General features: G+C 36.5%; 1 protein-coding gene across 3 annotated transcripts in view; it reads left to right on the plus strand.

Moving 5' to 3' along the window:
* The window catches only part of GNA15 (G protein subunit alpha 15), a 53649-nt gene extending 42482 nt beyond the window's left edge, over positions 1-11167 (plus strand). For all 3 annotated transcript variants that reach the window (XM_075206485.1, XM_075206476.1, XM_075206494.1), the window contains exon 8: positions 7979-11167. In XM_075206485.1, the coding sequence (XP_075062586.1) occupies positions 7979-8208 (230 nt within the window). In that variant the 3' untranslated portion in view covers positions 8209-11167. The remainder of the gene's footprint in view (positions 1-7978) is intronic.
* Positions 11168-11825: the final 658 nt, after the last annotated feature.

Consider the following 11825-nt stretch of genomic DNA (forward strand, 5'->3'; position numbering starts at 1 on the left):
ATTTGACGTATGGGCTGTCCTTCATCATACTATTTATGAATATGTGATGATCACTGACTATATTGATTGTAAGTAGTATTTTGGAAATAGAATTATATTTACCTATTTAAAATATAGGAAGCCATCTTGTTGTCACAGCCCATGTATCTTGTATAATACTTCCTGCTAGGTTGATTCCTTAAAGTCTCTTCAGGTGCCAAAAACCACTCCAGTACCAGGAAACAGCTCACCACATGAGGGCTTAGAAGCTGTTTATTTCCCCCTAAAGGTAAAAATATAATTTTATAGTCCTTGGGTCTGCAGAGCCACAGAATAAGCACAGGCCAGTAATTCTGGCCTCACATTTTATACATTGAGTTAGGTCATTAACCCTATGAGAGCAGGCGCAGCTTTGAAGTCATTTGCATTACCCTCTAGCTTGCTAAATGGATTCATTTGCTATACAGTATTGGGTGGGGTATGTTTTTACTGGTGCAATAATGCGACAATACTTACACCGACGTAAAAATGACAAGTATTTTAAGGGAGACAAGGAGAAAAGAGATTTACCATATAACAGACAGACAATATTCTCCACACCCTTCATTCCCAGGTGATGTAAATTGCGACTGTATAAAGTGTCTGCAGTGCGAATGACGTCACTTACAATGGCCACAGTGAGATTGACGGTTTTTAGGCAGCAATTCCACGGCCCACGGCCTGTATAATGTAATCCAGGTGGCGGGTAAGCCCATTGCCGTCTTAAAACCATCAATCTCCCTGTGGCAATTGTAAGTGACATTGTTCACACTGGAGACATTTTAGATCTGCCATTAAAGAAGCTTGTGAGGAATGTTGTCTGTCTGTTATATGGTAAGTCTCTATTTCCTCCTTGTCGCTCTTACACTAATCGAAATTTTTACTTTGGTATAAGTATTGTCAGCATTATTGTATCCGGACTACCACTGACAGAATTTACAATGCAGTCCCTTATGATTATGCTTTATTCATGTTATGGGTTAATCCTTAGAACTGTAATTCCTCCCTTTTCACTACAGTCTTGTTTTTTAAAAGATGTTTTTCAATAGTGAAAGTCCTGTATTATATTGATAAAACAATGAGCAACTCCACCTTGCCCAGGAGCATAGAAACATAACAATATTGTGATATTTAGTGAGTGACTCACATCTAGGTTCATCTAACCTGTGAATTTATTGTACAGCTCTACAAAAGTAATATTCACTGCTTCCTTTCAATTTCACCTGATTATTTGGTATTTGTGCTCTTCTCAGTCTCAATAGTTATACCAAGTGTATCTAATTTAATAACAATGTAGATTGAATATATCTGTACATCAGTCTTGATTTCTTGCCACACAAACTTCACATGCCTGTTCGCTGAAGGTGCAAGATATGCACATACTGAAGTAAAAAATTGTGCAATAAAGATCAATTTGCTGTATTTTCTGCATACTTTTAATTTAGTTTCAAAGGATTTGGTTGCAAAGTATAGTATTAATCTGTGCATCTATTTATACTGTATATATAGTAAAGGAAAAGTAAAGGATACAAATATGGGTGAAGTCTCTTTTCATTCAGAATGGCGACACCATACTGACAACAATCAGAATGTCGACACAGTTAAAATGTCAATTGTGACTGTCGAGAGGTTGTAATGTCGACAGTCACAATGTTGACAAAAATCATTAACTTCAAAATGCCGACAATAGCGCCGGCAATACCGCCAGGTAAGCTCATTGCCCACTGCATTATAAAAAAAATGACAAAAACTCTAGCCAATTTTGATTACATCCCATGGAAAAAGGAATTGTCAGTTTGCATGGTGTGTGTGTAATAAACAAATATAAAGAAACTGATGCTGATTGTGATCAGATTTGCGTCAAAAACGTAGGTGTTCACAAAACCCCTCACAATTACATGTATATGCTGTGTTGCATGCACCTCAAGATATAGCTTGGGCTGATAGTGGCATGGATCAATGTGGGCTCCCCTGAAAAACGTGTAACTAGGCTATGATGGTCTGGGCTGGTGACACTATAACAGGGAAAACCACAGTGTGGTGTCCCACTGTCATAATGTCACACAATTCCTAAAAAAGACAGGCCAGTGCTGAAGTACCATGGCTCCTCCAAACAACCGTTGCTGGTAGGTATTATGGCAATAAAATGTTTAAAGCTTTTAAGCACTTTTGCTAATGTACTGCTGGTCTGGGCAATCTTTGGCAGCCCTAAACTGATTGGTAAGCTGGTAGAACTTATCCCTCAAACTAATTTTTTCAAGTGATTTTGATGCACTATTGAACTAATAAAGTAATAAATGTAACGTTGCTTTACATTCTAAAAGTTAATTTTTATTTTTGTTGAACCGGAAGCTTCCCCTGTCCAATTTTTCAGTTTCATTGAATGTTTTATATACTATACTCATAATTCTGTTCATGGAATTTCTCTAAGTGATTTTACCTGCTTTAAGTAGGACCTGTCTTCTGAACATTTTGAATTGTCCCCAGGTATATTATTTAGCCATCTGGTATGTTTACTATTGTTTTGTTTTTTTAGACTGTTTTACTGGCGTATTGTAGGCTTGTTTAATTAAGTTGCCTTCTTTTATTAGCATTATAAGATCCAAATATGTTGCCTTCTCCACTGTTAGAGTATCATAAAAGGGTCAATTTGACCATACATACATATCTTTGCAATAAATTTGAATAGCTAGGCACAAATTTCAAGCCCATTACCTTGCCCCTTGGTTTCTTCTAGTAGTCTCCCTCAAACTAAAAATAGTTGTGGAGGAGTATGAATTTAATTATCCCAGTGACCCCTGTACAATGCCAAAAATATTCTAGTGACCCATGTACAATACAGAAACAATTCTGGTAAACTCTGTACAGAGGGATAGTACTTTATATCTGTTGAAACCACTGACATTTGTCCCTTACTATATCTGTGTGATAGGGCAAAGTTAGTGCATTTTTAATAGTAGTTAAGGATACAGGCACAGAGTGGGGGAGAATGATAGATCTGTATGAGTGGTTTTGTGAATAGTGGATATATAGGACTGGGGAAAGTGTGGTCTTATATGAAGCTGGGTTTAAGTCATGTATTGGGATTTTAGTTCAAGACTAAAAAAGGGGTTGTAAGTCCCTTGGTGTAGATATGTGTTAGAAGATGGTGAAGAGCAATGTGCAATCACATAGATGTAGCTTGGAGAATGCAGATAAGAATTGAGTTTCAGGTTTTGTTGCAGATGAAGTGCAAATAAATCTGATTTGCTTGTATAACAAAAGGGGTACAAAATAATTTGCTAATATCTACTGAATGGGCACATTCTAAAAATAATGTTCAAAAAAAATGTATATTTGCAAGCAATAGTCTAGTGTGATATGTTGAAACACATAAAATTGGAGATATGGAAAACATAGATATAATAACACAAAATAACCATAAAAAATAGTATTAAAATCAAATGAAATGAAAAATAAAAATGCATCACATTTTCGAGGAACCATAAACCAGTAATGAATACAATTTTTGTTGCAGATTCCTTCAACTAGAAAAAACACCAAACCTTTGTGTCAAATGCCTTAAATGCCTCATTTCCCAGAGATGAAGTGCTGATAAGTGGACCACTGGGTCTTCTTTCCCCTCTGGGTCATTAGTGGTGCCGCCACTTGAGTCTTGATTTATGCATGGTCAATGGGCTGGTTCAGCCCACTAGGGGTCGACTCAGGAAACTCCCTGCCCTAACACCTGATTGAATCCCATTCACAATTAGCCACTAACACATGAAAACTATGTTTCTATTATTAAATTCCACGTTAACATTTTTATTAAACGATTACCCCCAACGTGTGGCAATAACTTGAGGTGGTGTAAGAGAAAATATTTAAAAACATATTTGGAACAATAGAGTTGGAATCATGCAGTAATAGTAAATACAATAGGAACATTTAATAATAATTCTCTTTAGTAACAATACGCACATTACTTATGCACAAGTGATTCTCTCTCTTAATATTATTATGGGTTAATTAACAAGCTACCTTGTGCAGTTCTAACAAAGAACTACAATTCTCCTCCTGCTCAATACACACCCCAAGGCATTTACATTTCATACACTCCACTCACACCATAAACTTTAGTAATAATGGCAAGAACACAGTTCAATTTGACCTCTTTCGTCAGTGCACATAAAGGACTGTTGGCTTAGGACTGCATGTGAATCAAATAACAAAGATGTAGAGATATATGCAAGTTCAAGTACAACTGTCTTGACTTGACTATTTCTGTCCTGAAATTATTTGAGTTGCACAATTTAAATTAAATACTGTTAAGTTGAATGTGCTTGAAAAAAGTAAATAATTTGAGTATATTCCTTTCCAATGACGCAAACAACTCAGAAAATGTCATGAACAGGGAGAACTTCAAACACACTTGGTAATTATATGGTCCACAAAGACGAATCGGTTTGTATCGTCAGGCTTCTGCTTGGAACTATGAAAAAAAACAAGTTGTGGTCTCCTTGACTTAACTTTACTGCAGATACATAGTAATAAAATGTCTCTTCTCAACTTCTCTACTTTCTACATCGAATAATGTTCCAACCCCTGTATGTATAGTTATTTGATCTCTTAATGATCATCTATACTATCTATTTGTATAGTTGCAATAAAGCTTGACACATTTAGCAATAATAATATGATAATAGTAATAACAATAATAGCCAACAGTAAACGTCCCTTAGGCAGGATGCTTTAAGTGAAAAATAAATGTTCTAAACATCCTCTCTGTCTCCCTGAACGCTAATGTAGGCTATCTGTGCTCTTTGTATCAAACAGACTGCATCCAATTTAAACTGTGTTACAATATTGCTGTGTGTATATAGTGACCCCTAATATTTAAAGAAAAGAAACTGACCAAAAAACTATCAAGGGTGAATGATGGTATTGATGTGGTGTTCTGGGAAGAGGGAGATGCGAATGGAGTAGGAGGGAAACTAAACTTTGACTTAGAACCTTAGAGTAACCCGAGTAAAGGGAGGGAAAGCAGAGGAAAAAGAGAAAATAAATGAAGGGGAAACAGAATTAGCTGAGAAACTGCGCTATAGCATTTGTCACAGAGGGAAGAGTGTGGGAAACTGTTTAACATTTAGGGGGTGGTAAGGCTTAAAATCATCATCATCATCATCATTTATTTATATAGCGCCAACATATTCCGTAGCCCTTTAAAATGTGTGCAATACTATATCATACCTGCCAACAGTCCCATTTTTTGAGGTACCTTCCCAATTTCTGAAATCCAAAGGGGATGTGCCCTACCAAAAAATGGCGTATACTCATAAAAAAATGGGAAAGGTTTGGACAGATCAGTTTGTGGTTTGGGCGAATTGGGGACATGGGATTATTTGTCCTGATTTTCCAATAAGGAATGTTGGGACTTATACTGTATGTACTTTTACATAACATATACTTAACAATAATCTCCAATAACATGTCTGAAAACATTATCTGTATAAACAGCAGGTTCTGACATCAGAACACACCAACATTACACTAAAGAGGCTTCACTTACATTTTCCTGACATGATGAGTCTCTTGAAGTTCTTCCCCTGTACTCTGATCATGTATGTAACAGTCAAGGAAGCCACCAGTGTAAGAAACAGAATACAGCATGGATGGCTAAGTGGTTAGCACTTCTGCCTCACAGCACTGGGGTCATGAGTTCAATTCCCAACCATGGCCTTATCTGTGTGGAGTTTGTATGTTCTCCCCGTGTTTGCATGGGTTTCCTCGGGTGCTCTGCTTTCCTTCCACACACTAAAAAAAAAATACTCTGTCTCTGTCTCAGTAAATTAGGAAATTTAGACTGTGAGCTCCAATGGGGCAGGGACTGATGTGAATGAGTTCTCTGTACAGTGCTGCGGAATTAGTGGCGCTATATAAATAAAGAAGTGAAGTGAGACTAATTACTTGTATTCGCTGTGTAAACCCGTAATAATGTGTGGAGGTGATACTCTGTTACATATAGGAAATTGTGTTACACTGTAGATCTCCCATGCGGGATTAAACAGTGTGGATGAATAGAATTATTGCTGGAAACTCCTGAGGCATCAAGAATCCTGTGAGTGCATACCTCTGAGGGGTGACTACAAAGGGACTGTGATTATTTGGAGATTGGGGTTCATTACAAACTATTGTGAGACATTTTGAAATCATTGAAGTGCGATATCTAAGACCTTTATTCAGAGATCTATCATCAATTGGCTATATAGATTCATTCAGTTTATATATATGTGTCTACTGATATTGTACTCACAGTTGGTGATATTCTTCCTATTTGTATTTCATTCTATTTAATTGTTATAAGTGGAGCCATTATTTGGTGGGGAGAGTGAATTGTCATATATATTGGATCTTTAGCGCCATACTCGCTCTCTAATTTTTTTGTGCTCTATATACATATTATGCTCTGAGGTGGATCAGGGCTTTGAACATGAGGGCAGCTTTAGATATAGATCTGCGCTGTTTATCCTTTTATTTTTATTTTTGCTATATAAATAGATGATGATAATGACGATGATGCAGTGTCATTGTGAATTTCTATAGGATGCAACCTCAGACTCAGTTATTATTGTGCTCCTAGCAATTCATGGATTATATTAAGGGGGCAATACTATTTAATTGCTAATGCGGGCAATAGTTATTTATGATGCACACATGTGGAACTACATATTGCCTCCATAGTATAATAATGAATCTGTAGTGTGTTAAGTGTCAGATTTTTTTTCATTAAAACTTCTGTACTAATATGAAAATAAATCCATTTTTTATATTACTATTGTATTAGAATTTGTCCTGGAATATCCTAGAAATGTTGAAGTTTATAAAACACTTTTTAGAACAAAAACAGACATTTGGGAAAAAAATTAAATTTCAGTCGGTGGCACCATTTTTGAAAGAGTAAAAAATGTAAAATATAGGTCTCTATGTACTAATGTACATAGAGCCTCCTTGCACCATTTTTGGACCACAGCAGAGCCATATGTAATGTTTAGGTATTACATATAATGCTGCTCTGCTCAAAAATGGAGCAGACCTAACCATCAAAGGTGACAGGGGGTTGTAGTCCAGGAAGAAGGAGAAAGAGAGGAGCAGCATGTGCCAAGGTTGTGATTTATCTTATTGTCGTGCATGCATACGCTGCAAATGCTCTCCTACAGACGGTCATACTAAGCAGCTTCCCCAAGGCAAATATAAAGGAAATGGTGAAAATTCTCCATGGGGTATATTTGCCTGGTTACCCCACAATTTATAACTTATAACTTGTACATAAAAACAGCATACCACCTGTTCTTGAAAATGTGTATGGTGGGAACAGTAAAAAGGTCACATCAAAGTCGAACCCACTACCACTTCAGGACCAGCATTTTCCTTCTTTTCAACTTTTCTATTTTCTCCTTAAATGCTGCTTAGTTTAGCATCATATATGGAATAAAGTTTAATTTCACCTTTATTGAGGAAATACTGAGTTATCACAAAATACCCTTGCACTTTGTGCCTGAATTGTGTAATCCCTTCCCTTAGACTCTATCCACTGCACTGTTGGGTTCCATGATTCTATCAGGTCCCCACAAAGGAGGGCCCGATGCATGAGCAGGACCCAAGCCAATCATATGTTGGTCCCATCTTCTGCTCTGGTTATCAGGTTGAAACTGTACAATTATGAGGTCAGAAGGCAGAGCAGAATAATGTCTAGTAACACATCATGCCCTTCGTTCTGGAAAACCAATAGAAACAAGGGCTACAACAGTGCCCAGAGAATAAGAACAGAAGTGAGAACTATATCTTGTGCACAGAAACTAAATAACGGCAAATCCTTAACTGTAAATGTCCCAGGGACAGTGGGCAACTATAGAAATGTTGGGAGGCTTAAGTAATAATTTAATGCTTGTACAAGTTGAATAATTTCTCTTTGTTAATCTAGGTCCTCGCCATGATGCTGAAGCTGCTAAGAAATTTATCACAAAATACTATGAAGAGCTCTTTCATAAATCAAAAATCCAGGAGGTTTCGGGGAAGCTGAAGAAGGATGTAGTACGCACATTTTATGTCCATGAAACTTGTGCCACAGATACACAAAACATCTGCAACGTGTTTAATGATACAAAGGAAGCAGTGCTCAGGAAGTATCTTATAGAGTTTGGAATTGTATGACAGATACTCCTGGACTCCTGCTGCACTTATCTATAACATGTTTCCAGAACTGACTCAGACGTGTAATTTATTAAGTAAAAGCGAAAAGTGCATGTTTTTGACATCATTGCATTTATTTTTATGTGTTGCAGCTAATTATGCGACCAAGATGTCATCTTTGAGATCAACGTTGACTTTGTTTCTGAATGGGGTCATTTTTCACTTAGTAAATGAGGCCCAGTGTAAATAAGCATTTGTAGAGAATGTATTTTGCAGTTTTGAAGCTTATATACTAAACTGAGCAGATCCATTTTGAAAATGTGAGCTAAATTCAGGTTTGTTTATTTTTTGTGCGAAGTATGTTAATGTATGTTATATTTGGCAATTCCTCCTTATAGGTGCTAAGTACTTTGTATCTTCACTACTGGGATTGGGACTGCTTTTGTTAACAGTCGTCAGTGACATTGTAGAATGTAAGGACACATAGGAGGAAATGTACTAAATAACAATTTAGTATGCAGTTTGCAAAACACCACACACTGGATGTGGTTTTCAGATCCAAACTGCAGAAGTTATCATCCTGGTTTGGAGAGGGAAAACTCAAACCTCATCCGATCTGTGATAGTTTCCAAACAATTAAACAGCATGCAGTTTAAAGCAAGCCGCATGCAGTATAGGTCAAAATGCAAGGTAAATCTGAATGTGAAACATCCAGTTTTTTCTCAAACATTCCCTAGCAGCCCAGCCAACTCAGTATCGGGCTTGTTACACTAGAAAGGGGAAAAAAAATTATTAGGCCCTCTCACCAAAAGAATACTGGCCCAAATCTGAGTAGCACTAGACCCCTTCTGTGACCCCGGCTGTGGGTGCCCGTGTAAAAATGTCAAAATATAGTGCAAACTCTTGTGACATTGTAAGTGTTCATATGCACTTGTGCCCCTGTTCATGCCGGTGCTTGTACTTCAGAAAGTACCAGCATGCCAAATCACTCACTGGCTGTCATTGCACTGGCACTTGTTGCAGTACAAGCGCCAGAACAAGTGCATACAAACACTTACAATGCCACAATAGTGCACTATAAGTATTACCCCATAATTAATAAATAACTATTGCCCCATCATAAATAAAGTATTGTCCCCGTCATGAGTAAAAATTGTATCCATCATAAATAAATTACTAATGCTCCCGTCAGAAATAAAGTAAAAATGGCACCATAATTAATTATTATTTTTTGCCCCAATAAAAAAATAGTATTAAATGTTGGCCCCATAATATATACTTACCAAAAGTCTTCTTAATTGGTCTGTTGTAATGCTATGGGAAGATGGTAATTTATATGAGGGGTGGGGGCGGACATGAAATGGACGTACTGTTCCCGTGGAGCACATAAGACAAAATGAATTAAGCTCTGGTGAGCCTGTCTAGTTAACAGCTGGGCCGCCTATCAAGAGCAGTCTCTTAGCAGATTGAAGGGAGGAGACATATTTTTCCTTCATTTAATGTTTTCATTTTCTTTTCTTTCTGACAGGCTAGATAACTCAAACAGCATGCACTTTGAGCTATCCCCTTTGTCATAACCATGTTTTTTTTTACTATTCAGTTTTCACACAGCTTACAAACCGCACATCTCTTTGCATGAAAGCCTGTGGTTTGCTGAAACCAAATTTCTCCTATAATTTTTATTCACATAGATCAGTCAGCTTGGATACAGAATATTTATTTGCTTGTCTAACTTATTATGCAGAACTTTATTGTTGTACCATGTCAGTATATTTAACTTGTATTCAAATTCATATTTTGAAATATTATATACAATATAAGTAGTAGGAAATGACTTACTCCCATATTGGCTGCTTTTGGGGACCAGATAGTCTTATACTTCAGGTCTAAACCTAAATCTGCAGTTATTAGCTTCTTATGCCTAAAACTCATACACCGGCCAAGGTGAGGGTTATGAGGCCATATTGGACAGAATGGGTTGTACAGTTAAAAGCAACATCATCCCACTCAGTACCTCTTTATGAGCCCCTTCCCTCCTTGCCTCAATGATGTCAATGGTATTTTATATTTTAACTATCTGTCATTGCTGATCGAGCAGTACTTATGTCTCTGCTCACGGCCTGCCTATGAGACACTATAAAGCCTCGTACATATGGCTATTATTTTAAAGCTTATAAAATGTGCTTTGAGAGTGATAGTCTTATTTGGCAACTTTTATAGGACTCCCCAAAATTCATGAGCTTACCGAAAATTATGGGCAAGCGAGTTTTCTGATAAAAAAATAATGTAAGCGAATGGACGTGTACACACGCTCTTTCTGACAAGCGCTTGCTTTGCATCAATTATGAAAACTGCCTGCAGCATGCAGTGTTTTATGCTAGGCAAAAATATAATGGCATTATATGGGAACATTCATTATCTACATAGTACACAATGCTTCAGGGAAGTTTTGAATGTAGTTAAAGACATTTGTCCGCTGTGTTAATAGCGAGGGAAAAGTATATGGATTTATTCATGCTTAACAAGCATTGCTTTTCAATGCCCATGGGAACAAGTCTCGTGGTATATTTCATATATTTCATAATACCGTATAGTGAAACATAGCACTGTATTGGAGTACTAGATATTTAACTTTAACTAAAACTGCAATAACATTGTATAAGGTAAAGTAAACCATAAAAGTTCATTGAATGTACAGTACTCATTAAGAACATCTTGATTTATGTATTTAATGTTAAAAAATAAATTCTAAAAAAAAAAAAAAATTTTTTAAACCAACCATATTTTCTTAATGATTATACTGTTTAGAGTTGTCCATTTATTTTATAATATATATTTTTGTTTGTATGTGTTCTGATGTGACTTTATATTACACCTATGCTTGTGAGTATACTGTACTCCGTTCTGTGTGTCAACATAAGGCAAGTCCTGTTCAGGCAGAGTGTACTAACACCCAGATTATATTTTAAACATATTTTGAGATCTGCTTGGATTTGAATACGTTCAGAGCTATGCTCAGGTTCTGTGCTCTTTTTTTAAAAATTTACATTCCAATTTGAATCAGTCCCTAGTTGTGAAAATATCATATCACAGAATGTCACAGTTATGCCATGGGTAATCTCTTTTGGGCAAATTAAAGAGCTTCTGGGTAGAAAGAAAAAGCATTCCAGCAGTATACACTATCAATATATGCAATACAGACAGCAAGGTAGAAAGAATACATGTTTATTCAGAGGTAATTAGACTGAATAAATGTCAACCTCTTTATAAAGCTTTAATCACATCAGGGAACATTTAAGTATGAAGTGCTAACATTGACAAGTACAAAACAAATGTTATGTATATGAGGAAAATCTAGGGTCACTACTAAACTTTTTTGTTAGAAAAGTGACATATTTTATTAATAGTAGGAGCAGAAAACACATAGGATGCTGCCTGTGCAGTTCCTACTCAATACATAAGCTTGTACAGAATATAGCATAAATGAAAGGATTGGAGGGGGGGCAAGTTTGCCTTAAACTTTTGCTGTCAGGTGTATAAAAACAGGCTAGGACAAGATGGCGTTGAATGCAGATGCCTGGAAATGTTACAACATAACTTCATAGGGCTAAATGTATTAAACTGAGATTGTACCAATT

Source organism: Mixophyes fleayi, chromosome 1, assembly GCF_038048845.1.
Source record: "Mixophyes fleayi isolate aMixFle1 chromosome 1, aMixFle1.hap1, whole genome shotgun sequence".
Taxonomy (NCBI): Eukaryota; Metazoa; Chordata; class Amphibia; order Anura; family Limnodynastidae; genus Mixophyes; species Mixophyes fleayi.